The 11,807-nt window shown below is 38.0% G+C and overlaps 1 protein-coding gene across 1 annotated transcript; it reads right to left on the bottom strand.

Moving 5' to 3' along the window:
* Window positions 1–894: 894 nt before the first annotated feature.
* On the bottom strand, window positions 895–1,830 carry LOC128784357 (taste receptor type 2 member 40-like). Its single transcript, XM_053935885.1, has one exon. The coding sequence runs from the start codon at window positions 1,828–1,830 to the stop codon at window positions 895–897; it is 936 nt and encodes a 311-aa protein (XP_053791860.1).
* Between the last annotated feature and the right edge of the window lie 9,977 nt (window positions 1,831–11,807).

Consider the following 11,807-nt stretch of genomic DNA (forward strand, 5'->3'; position numbering starts at 1 on the left):
GGGATTGTGGGTTGAGCACAGCCCACGTGTTTTGCTTGTTGATGTGGTTTGGGAGCTCTGAGGTTTGTTCCTGAAGGCCAGTGAGGGGAGAGCAGGGAAGGGCAGAGGATGGACCAACCCTCCCAACATGGGTGTCTCATGGTACTGGGCTGGGAACCAGCATGGTGACAATGTGTGGTGATGACAATGGCATGTCAGGGTGTCATTGCTATGTGCTGAATTTCTATCATTCCTGTTACATGGCATAAAAAATATTCCTGTAAGACAGTTCTGTGGCACAGTTTATGTCATGAGGAGAAGGAATACTCCAGTACAAATTATCCTTTGGCATTTTTTAATTTGTAAAATAAAACAATTCAGGCACAGACTCAGGTCAATTACAGGTACATTGCTTCAAACAGATTGACAACATCCAAACCAGACACATTGAATCAGGATGGGCTTAGTCAACATAAGGCTCAGGTCAAGTATGTTTCTGTGACAGTCACTTTAAAAGTGAATAAACTTCCACTGCAGCTGGAAAGGCTCCCAAAACTCCAGACCTAATGTAACAATAAAGCACTGACAACAATCATTACTTCAGGAAGAGCAGAAGAAGGTCAAAAGACGGTTTTGTTCTTTACTGAATCATACTGGAATCTGAGTCTTGGCCTTGTTTTTTTCTTGTCCCAGAAAAATGGCAATTTCCAAGGAAAGTGTAGCAAATAGGAGACAACTTACACAATTTTTCAAAACAAGACTCACATACATGTAAAGCAAATTTTCACTCTTCTTCATGATTCCAGATCAAGGCCGTAATCTATTAATTCCATTGCCTATTATTTTATATCTCTGACAACTTCATTTTAATTAATTTGGATCTAAACTAGAAAGTCCAAGCTAAATAATGATTTTTTACATGGATATAGTTCTGATAGGACAGTTTGTGTGGTGCCAAATCCTAGCAAGCAGCTCTCGAAATTTTGGATTGCTCCAAATTAAAACCCTTGTGTGTCCTGTAGGACAGGCAGCCATTATAACTATACACATGGATTCCTTATCACTAAAAACTGAAAAAACTCTGGAGTAGAGGCAAACCAAACAAATAAAATATGTAATGTAGAAGATAAAGAAGGAACAGACTGACTTGATGGCTTTCATATGTGCCTCTAAGCTGGGATCCCTGAAGCCACTTGCATTATTTTGCATTTCCCTGGTGTGTACCCACAGAGACTGAATCAGCAGAATACTTGAACCAACAGTCAGTATTAAAGGCAAAGCTGTACTCGCATTCCAGAGATCAATCAATAAAGGCAAACTGTTGTTCCTTGTGGTTCTCCCTGCTGAAGAGTTTGTCATGGACAAAGGAGCAGTGAAGTTGTTGTGCGCACTGTAGACATCCCAGGCAAAGGGAATTGATGCTGCAAAGGAGCAGAGCCATGCTGTGAGCAGCATCCAGGGCACCAGCCTGGCAATTCTTAGCTTCAGCCAGATGAAGAAAGACTGTGTAAAACTGGCAACCTTGATACAATAGAAGACACTAAGCCAGGCTCCAAACCAGAGGCTGGAGTAGATCAGAAATGTAAAAATTGTCTCAGAAACTACTAACATGTTTTCTTTATAAAAGAAGGGTTCATATAATATACTTATTAAGAAATCCAGTGTAGTCCATGACTGCAAAATTAATTTAGATGAACTCAGTGAGATCACAATCATATCATATGGGGTACATGTCTTGCTCCCAATGCAGCTCGATGAACTGGCAGCCAAGATAATTCCATTTCCTAGAATTCCTGCCAGGGATTCAATTATAGCAATTGATAGACAAAGGACAGCAAAAGATGTCATCATTGCAACTCAAGAGCTTGCAATTATTATCCAGCTTCTCCTCAGCTCCTGAAAGCCTTAGATCTGCCAGGCATTGGCAATCCCATGGAGCTGTTATGGGCAATGCTCACCTATTTATCTCAGGGGCAGAAGTGTCCTAATGTCATTTAATATTTCTGCTATTTTAGGTCTTGTTTTTGGGGTTGCTAGCTCAGCTGATTTGTCTAAGCTTGCAAATTGGGTCAAGATTCAATTACATAGTTTTTATTTTGTGAAAGGATTTGCATTGGAAGGGTTATGGAGCAGGTGAACTGGGGTTTTTAGAACTGTGGTTTTCCACTTCAGTATCTGATGTCCTGCTTTACATGCCTAGATTTGTTTTTTTGGTTTTTTTTTTATATCTTATGCCTTAGTCTCTCCCTGTCTTGCACTGTCATGTCTTCTCTGTGGCCTCTTCTAAGACTGAAGCAGGTCCTTATCAAATGTATTCAAATATCTGCTAATAGGCTTGGTGGGCATGTGACAGCCACTCAAGTTCAAATTCCCACAGGTATAAAGGATTTTCATCGTCTCTTCCCTGTCATTGCACAGTATTGTAAAGGTTCTAATATTTCAAGGCCTTGTTTTTATGAAATGAACCAAACTGATGACATCCTGTAGCACCTTTTGCAGGTCTAGCTCCAGTTTCTTTGCTGTAATAACTCATCTATGAACATTGCAGTGAACAAATTCCAGGTGTAGTGGTGACTACGTAACCTTACCACCCAATCCTTCTTTTATGCCAGTCAAAGCAGCTGTTCCACTGGTCTTTATACTTGCACAGCTTTTCCAGAAAACGTTCTTATTAAATAAATAATTTACTGTTGAGAATACAACTCCTGTGGTAAATCTTCCCTTCAGTGGCTTACAGAAGGTAGATCTTCATTTATTTCACTATTGAAACAGAATTTGTCAAATACCTTAATCTGAGGCATTTTAGAAACATTTGTACTTTCATCCATCCACTCAGGGATCCTCTTCCACTATGTAATTTATGCTGATACTTGTCTCTTCAAACCTTCAGTAGTATTTTCTATGTGTCTTCTAACAGTGTTTGCTGACAACAAGAATCCATTTTAGTTTGCTGCTCTATTGCTTTCTGTGTATTATCCCAGCCAGTTTTATTTTTTATGGCAGGAAGAATAAGTGTTTCTCTGGTGCTATGTGACATATTTTCTTTTGCTGTGAAGGAAGAAATCTTAAAGGAGGCTTCTCTACACATTTGTCATTAAGTTTGATGAAATTTTTTAAGTACTGAATTGAATGTCATGCGGCTTGAAACATGGCTGAAAAAATTGTAGAGGTTTGTCTTTGTGCTCTGGATGCTTAGATTTTAAATATCTTGCTAATTCTGATGGCTTCATAGTGACATTAACTAAATTTTCAAAGCATTCTCAAAGTAAAATTTTCAAGTACTTCCTGTCCATGTAATCTGCATGGCCAAGTCTGTGCTTGAATAGTCTGACTGTATGTGCTTGTGTGTGTTTCTATAGATCACAGGATTATACAATCGTAGAATGGTTTGGATTGGAAGGGACCTTACATATCATCTAGTTCCAACCTCCCCACCACAGGCAGGGATACCTGCCCAAGGAGTATTTGCTCAGCCTCACTCCTTAGCTTGACTTCAGGAAAACAGAGCTGTAGCACCCACACATCATCAGGATAACAGATTCATCCACTTGTAGCAACACAGCCCATACATGACAGAATTTAATTATGTAGAATAGCAAGTATAGATATAAACAAATAGCATAAATACCATCTCTGCTGGAGATGTTTCAACAGGATATGTTAGGCATTTAATAAAATTATGGAACAATGGAACAATGTCTGTTTGTAGTTATTAACATACTACAGAACCCTCCTAATGTTGTACAATTAGAGAATCAGACACAGTTTGCAGTCAACAAACTGCTTACAGAAATAATTCTAAATTTAGGGTTATTACTAAATTGCAATTCATCCCTTATGCAACAAACTACAGAACTTGCATTATATAACTTTATATTATCCTGGTAACCCACACCAGGGGATGACCTTTGTTTTCATGGCTAAGAGACCCAGGGTGACTCATGTGCCTCTACTCACTGCAGACCTCAAAAGCCAAGCCAAGCCTACCCTATCTGGCAATAGGCTGACAATCTGAATGACACTGCTGCCGTTCCAGCTGCTGGATTTGATTCTGCTCCCGTATTCTCAATTATGCTCATGTTCAGGAATTATCTAGAAAGTATTGGAGCAATCTTTTTCTCCAGGAAGGGTCAAATGAAGCTGCTGATGGGTAGATAATTCCTTCACCCTGCGAAAAATGACCATCCAATTCCTTGGATCATATTGTGCTGTGCACTTCGGTGGAACAGCAGGAAGTGACACATTTTGACCTGAAAAGGATCAGTTTAAGGTTCTATGTAGTGATCTCATGCCTGTCACTGTCACCATATCACATTCAGGTCACCAACACCTGAGAAGAAGGTGTTCCATTGCATTTTGCAGTCTTACTCCCTCGATGCTGATTGTCAGGCACTCAGTCTGAGTGCATGACACAGATGGAGACAAAGGTCTCTCAGGCCATCTTCCAGAATGTCTACCCATGAGTCAAAATCAACATCAGAGATCAGATGGGTTCTAGCTGAACCTGAACATCCCATCCTCATAAAGCCAACTAGCAAAGTACATATATATACTCATACACAGTTTATAGAAAGGCTACTCTAGAGGCCTAGTAGTCAACTATTTCAAAAGCTGCTCAACATCGTGTAAGTCCACAGGGAGAATTATGGTTGAAGCATAGATTACAATGGTCATGTCAAGGAGCAGCAGGAGGAGCTCTTCCATAAGGATAAGAGATCCAAAAAGGCAGCATCACCACAAGGCAGACAAGGACAGGACTGTCAAGCATGCAGTCCCACCTCCTATGGGCAAGAATAGCAGAGAAGCTCTATGATGGGTCAGCCAGCAGTCCAGTCATGCCAGATGTGTCCATAGTGATATGACATGTCCAAGATCAAGCCAGTAATTCCAGTTTGTAGACCAGGATCTGTATCCATGTCAGCTAGTCAGGTGGAAAGACTCTGGCAAAGCTGCAGCACAGATCAGTGAGAGAGCAAGGATGAGCACCCATCTTAGAAGCAGCTCCTGAAATGAGAGGGGGCTGAGCCCTGCTGAGGCATCTCCCAGCAATCTGTTTTAAGGTCAGTCAGCTATGCTGTGGAAGTTGGCTCTGAAACTCAGCAGCCAAAACCCCAAAAGCAGTGCAGAGTCCGTAACCGTATTTACCATAGAAGTACCTGGGAACTTTATCAATGAGTCCATCCCAGTCCCCCCTTTTTATCGTCTGGTGGTAAAATTAATTGTATCAACAGTATTCAACACAAGTAGATTCCAAGAGCTTGACAAAGAAATCAGAATTAACTGCCACAGTAGATGGGTAGCTAAGTATATAAAATACTGCAGTAAATGTCTAGAGAATAAGTATAGAGTGTACAGCACTCTAATCTGGTTTACCAGGAGCATAGCCAGTAGATTAAGGAAAGTGATTATCTTCCTCAACACTTTTTAAGGTGGTATCTGGAATATTGCATCCAGTATTTTGGGGGAATTCTATTTTTCTGGTGACTGGACACTACTAAATTTACACATAACACCAGGCTTAGGCTGACAACAAAGTTCTGGAAGACAGATTCAGAATTCAAAATCATTTTGGCAAGCTGAAGATGCAGGCTGATAAAACAGGGAAAATGCCTACAGATATGAATAAACACATGCATATATAAATTTGTGAAGAAAGCTGTAATAAAAATAAATGCCATGCTGGGAGATGCAAGCAAAAATTTTTGTTTGTTGTATAAATTAAGGCATTGTACTCTTGTTTGTAGCTCTAATAAAGTTGTATTGCAGAACTATAAAAATTGGAAGCAACAGCCTTTTTTAGTTTAGAAAGAAGAAATCTGCAAAAGGCTAACAAGCATGCAAAAAATAACTCTGAAGATACAGGAATAAACTTTTCTTAAAGTGCATTGTGGACTGGGCAAGGAGTGGCTGGTTTCATAAATACAAAGCGACATCCTTTTTGCAATCAGTGTTAAAACTTAAAGAAACAAATCATGTATATTTTCATTGCAAACTTTTTAAAAGGATTTGAATAAGAAGCTTCTGGAGTGTCACAGGGAAAGTTGACCCTGCCTTGGAGAAGAGAAGTGAATGAAAGCAAAGCTTATTCATTGAACTATATAGAAATCTACTAAAAGTTCACTTGTTTCCATTGCATCAGTCTGGGAGAAAATCTTTCCCAATTAATTTGGCCATGAACCAAAGTGTTTGGTACTTAATAATACCTCATAGTGACACAGGAAATTATTTAGTTCAATTCAAAATATGCCATGTTGCTGGCCAGATGCAAACAACTCCACTTTACAGATGCAAGTTACCTGATGACTCAAAACCACACATTACAACAGAATCAAAGATACGAATGGAACTTGAAATCTCCAGAATTCTAAGATTAAGTCTTAACTTCTGAAACACAGTGCAGTAGCTGGAGATCTGGAGATACTGAGGAGGAAGAAAAGGCTACGAAGAGGAGACATAAAATGAAATTGTGGTGGAAATATGGAAGAAAGAACTTGAGGGTTCTGCTCAGAAGAGATGAGGTAATTTTTTAAAAAATATTTTTATTTCACAATCATGACTTTGTGATATTGCAAAGTATATGAAAAAACTTCAGTATCTAAGTTGGATCTAAACCACAAATGAGGACAGCAGATTTAGGGGCTGAACCAAAGAGAATTTTTGTGACTTATGACACTTCACTGTCTGGTTCACAGATATAACTAATGGTAGATATTATGGATGTACTTCTAACAAAAAAATACTTAAAAACAATGCCTTAAAAACAATACTTAAAAATAATACCAATGCTGATACCTTCTATAGTATTTTGAATGGCCATGAAGTTCATATAGTTTTGAGTTTAGCTGTAAATACTATGCTTCCATATAGTTTCTTGTTGCAGCATTACAATTAAAATACATATTTGCAGACATAAATCTGAGTTGTGGTCAAGTGGCTATTGCATTGTTAACATCTATGATTCAAGTGATTTTGCAGCAGAAGAACATTATCTACATGTGAAATACAAATAATTCTGCTTGATAGACCCATAATCTCTGAAATTCAAGGCTGTTTTCACCTCACACTTTGGCACACATAATTTAGGTTATAAGGCTTTGTTTTATTTTGCTGTCGCCAAGCATAACAATTAGCCTGAGTTCTCCATAAGTAGGTACAACTCCACATCTGACACAAGGTTGTTTTTAATCTGAATTATATCTGTACGGCTAATACAGTAAAGCACAGGACATAGCTTTTATGTTATGAAATTCACCACTTTTGATTATGTTGCATATGAAAGGGTATTTTTATTATGGTCATTTTTCAGAATCAGAATGGAGTTTTACAGGAAATATCCCTTTAAATCAGCCTGTAAGCAATTGTAAAAAACAAAGCAGATAGCAAGCACTTTAGAGAGCCATGGAAAATGGTTTTCTAGGGTGTATTTTGGAAGGTGGTGCACTGTGAAGAAGCAAGAACAGAGTTGATACACACTCTATTGGAAGAGAAGTCCTCTGGCATCTGCTGAACTCAGATATTTCATTTGCCTTAGCATGCCTCCTCAGTAGAAGGCTGTGTGGCTGCTTATCCAGGGATTAGGCTTTTATTCTTTTTTTTTCTCCTTGATGTTAAATAAATGCTTCAGAGGCTAGGACTTGCTTTTCTGAATGGAAAACTATGCCTTATGGATATTTTGGAATGGTTTCACAGTGAGTATTGAAATGCATAAAGAGATATACAACCGCAAAAATATATTTTTTAATATCAGTCCTCACCCTGTTGCAGAGAAAAAAAAATCAAGTTCTCACTAGTACAGTGACTACAAAAAACCTACAAAATCTTTAATAGTAGCCTGAGGTGATATTCTAATTATGCTACTTATTCTTAGAGGCTGTGCCCAATGAAGCAACAAATGAGATATTAAAGGAACACAGAAAATAATAGAAGACATTCATGTACGACAGAGTTATGACCAGGGAAACTCATGTACATTCATGTAGGACAGGGAAAAATAAGTTGTTTTTTCGTTTAAACTTTAGTGGGTTTTGCCATTCTTATTTTGCCATTCTTTTATTCCCTGTGACACTGCTTCTCCTGTCTTTCTTGCATAATCTTCTCTACCCTCTTACCCTTCATTCTCAGACTTTATTTTCCTAGTACCTGAAACCAACTCCTTTCCTGTCATCAAGGATACCCTTCCTGTCTATATCCCAGTTCACATATCTTGTATCCATTCTATCCACTTGGATCCCAGGTTTGAGTATAGTCTTCCTTATGGGTGGACTGATGAATCTGCAATTTGAAGGACTCACAGACGTCAGGCTATTCCTCTTTTTTGCCCCATTGTCTTTAACGAATTCATCCAGGTAACTGCAATTGCTACAGATTGAGCTAATCTGTGGTTACAAATTTAGGTTTCTCCTCTTGTTCCTTCCTCCTCTGAACCTAATGTCTATTAACTGGTGGTTGTGGTTAGAAGTATCAATGACTTTTCTGTCCTTTTTTTCCTGAATAAAGATGTCCCAGAAAGCTGGAAGGACAGATTGCCCAGGGAAATGGTGAATGTCCCCTCACTAGAAGTATTCAAGGCCTGGACAGAGATTAAGCAGCCTGACCATGGTGGCTTGGTTGAACTGGATGATTTTTAAAAGGTCTCTTCCAACTCCATTCTGTGAGTCTTTGAGTTTGTGTACTGGTAGACTGATGCTAGATGAGAGAGCAAGTTTTTGGTGGATAAGAGGGTGAAAAGTTGCCATCTGTATATGTGATTTGAGAGTGTCTGAGAGCACTTTTGCCCGAGAAGGGATCTCTCTCTGTCACCTGCAGGGCAGTTAGAACACTCTGCTAGATCCCTGACAGACAGCTCCAATTATGGGCTGTTTAAATCGAATTCATCCTGTCATCAGTCCTCCAATCTGCAATGGAATATTATGGCTCTCAGGCTGTCCTGCCTCCAGTTTACTGAACTTCTTTAGTGAAGGAACAAGTGCTACGGTGTTCTGATGTCTTCAGACCAAATTCGTGCTTTTGATGGTTACCAAAATTATTACTTTTAACCTTTAGCAGACAGTCTTTCATATCAAGGAGATTTTCTTTCATGTTGTTTTAATCCTCAAGTCACACTGCTTGGTAGTAGTACCACCAGGGACTGGTAGTAGAGGTAGAAGAACTTGAGTTAAACAAGTTTTTTTTTAAAATCTAAGTGCAGTCTCTTTGTAAGTGATACCCTTTTCACAAGAGTTTTCAAGATGGCCAGTGCCATTAACATTACCTCACCATGTTTTTCTAATGCTCTTTTTAAAAGAGCAATCTTTCGTGCAGTCTGTGATACATATATATTTTGAAAGGTTGAAGATGGAATATCAATCCATGAAGCAAAACTTCAGTCTACCAAAATGTTGTAGAGGAATTTACTATTCACATGATGTAGAAGAACAAAGTCCCAATTCAATTTCACTTCAGGACAGATATTAGAGAAATAATTTCCTGAAATCTGCTTTTGATTCCAAACCATTTGAAATACTAACCATTTAAAATTACTGTAAGAAATACATGAAAAAACATCTGCCAAATGCACACCAACACACTTAATACGTCCATATTTCTTTGAATCATATGTTTATTTAATTCTAGGAGGTATCTAAAAGATAATTACTGTTAAACAGTTTTATGTGTGACAGCTGGAAGGCATGCTGAACATTATATTTTTTTCAATGTGCTGATCATTGTTAGATTTGGAAGAGGATAATGCACTGTATAGAGGAGAGAAAGTGTCTGTCACAGAGAAAAAAGCCAGAGGTTCTCTTACTAATTTGTGGACTCAAGGGAGCAGAGCTGTCATATGTGCTTTAAAGATAAGAAGGGAATGAGTTGATAAGGATTACTTGTGACGTCTTCTCCCTCCCTGTCCTCTCTCCCTCCGTCAAGCCCCTCTTCCTGCTTCTGTAATTAGAAAAAAATTACAGGGAAACTTTTTGTCTTTTCTTTCTGTAGGTGATAAAAGTGTCTTCAAAGAAATCTACATGCTAGCAGGAGAAACAACAGCACCATTTTAATGTATATGTGAATGCTTCACACATTCAGCTCTCAAGATGCCCAAAGCTCTACAGGTTGTATATTCAAAACCCCATCAGAGTATTTACAATGCCATCATGCAATCCTCCCCAAGGTAGAGCTCTTTCAAGGCTTAAATATATATATACAGACTGTCACTTTCAGATAGAAAGTGCTACTGTCCTGTGGCACATAATCTGAAAGAAATTTCCATACCCAATTTCTGATGTGGAAAATGTAAGACATGGTTCACTGCCTTATTGCTACCAAATGCAAATATGCTCTATTCTTACCCTGACAGATGCAAGAAACTCTGCTTGAAAATATACATAAACACAGTGTCTAAATTACTTTGCAACAGCTAATAACCACAGCCAAACTGATCTTTCTGAAGTGTGGATCATATAATTTCAGATAAAATATGTCTTATACGTGGATATCTCAGACCATAGTAGAGGCAGCATCTATGTGAAATAAATCCACATTTTTCCAATGAGATACACAAATTTTGGAATAAATAAAAGTTTTAAGAGCTTAATTCTCTCCGTAACAGCTCAACTTTTCTACTGAATTACTGAACAAACTCAAAACCCAATGTCCACTACAGCAGAATACTACTCAGGAGCATACTTTTCCGGAACAGTATTGAGAATCCAACAATAATGTCTATTAGATCCAACATATAATGTTACTATGGTATGTCATGCCTTCCGAGAAGAAAGATCACCACTACACTAGATCTTGCAAGGCAGCTTTCTCAGCATCACAGCACCACTGAAACATACTAATTCAAAGAGCTGTGCTCTTCATTGAGAAAGAGAGGTTTTCTCAGGTTTCCTTTCCTGAAACATCCCACACACTCTTGAAATGGCATTGTGATCCATTTACTTTTCAGGATGTGTCCTTATTAGTTTGCAAGTCTGGTAAAAATTGTCCATACGTACACATTCAAATAATTTCTAGGTAGTGTGTGTGGGACAATCCATGCGTTGTGGCAATAATTATGTGGTAAAATTTCATTTAATCAAGAGGAAATGAGAATATCTGTTTAATAGATACTGGTATATGAAACCACGTTAACGCCAATCATATCCTCCCAGCATATTGACCAAAGGCTTTTTTTGTCTTTTCAAGTGTCATTTTAAAAGTGAATACTTCAGCCAATGTTTTATTACTTGCTTTAATTTTATTACATTGGGTTCAAAACCATCATAACCATTTTATAATCAAAAAAGGCAATAAATTCCTTGCCCAGGTAAATTTTAAAACTTAGATAGTGTTCACAGAGAAAAGAGAAGTAAAATTTACTTCATCACATAAAGCTTGGCAGCTGTTAGTTGCTGTTATGAAGGTGGAAGAGTTCAGATACAGTTAAGACAGATAAATAAACTGAATATTGTCATGAACAAATCTGTCCAGATAGTTTACAAAGATCTCTTCACTGTGAGATCTCAGTTATGGCTAACAAAAGACTGTTTTGTTGCTTTCATTAAGTCAAATCTCAATCAATTTATGAGAGAAGTATTTGCAAAATGGATTCTGATGTTAAAGTGAAGTGACACACTGCAAGGAAAGAAAGATCAGTAGGAATCTTTTTGGCAGTATGCAAGGACTTTCATACTGTATTTAGAGCTGTTTGGTAAATATAGAAATATATAGCTACCAGTAACCTGAATGCTAAAAAGAACTGAGAGTAAGTAATTGGTTTCAGCCATGTAAGAAATCTGTTGTGATGGTAAAGTGTTAAATTATGCAAGCACTACAGAAATAGGGAAAAATCAGGTTGATAGGAGCTC

Source organism: Vidua chalybeata, chromosome 2 (genome assembly GCF_026979565.1).
Source record: "Vidua chalybeata isolate OUT-0048 chromosome 2, bVidCha1 merged haplotype, whole genome shotgun sequence".
In the NCBI taxonomy this organism is placed as follows: domain Eukaryota; kingdom Metazoa; phylum Chordata; class Aves; order Passeriformes; family Viduidae; genus Vidua; species Vidua chalybeata.

Coding starts and splice junctions, on each gene's coding strand:
- LOC128784357 (XM_053935885.1), bottom strand. CDS start 1,830: ATGATGACATCTTTTGCTGTCCTTTGTCTATCAATTGCTATAATTGAA.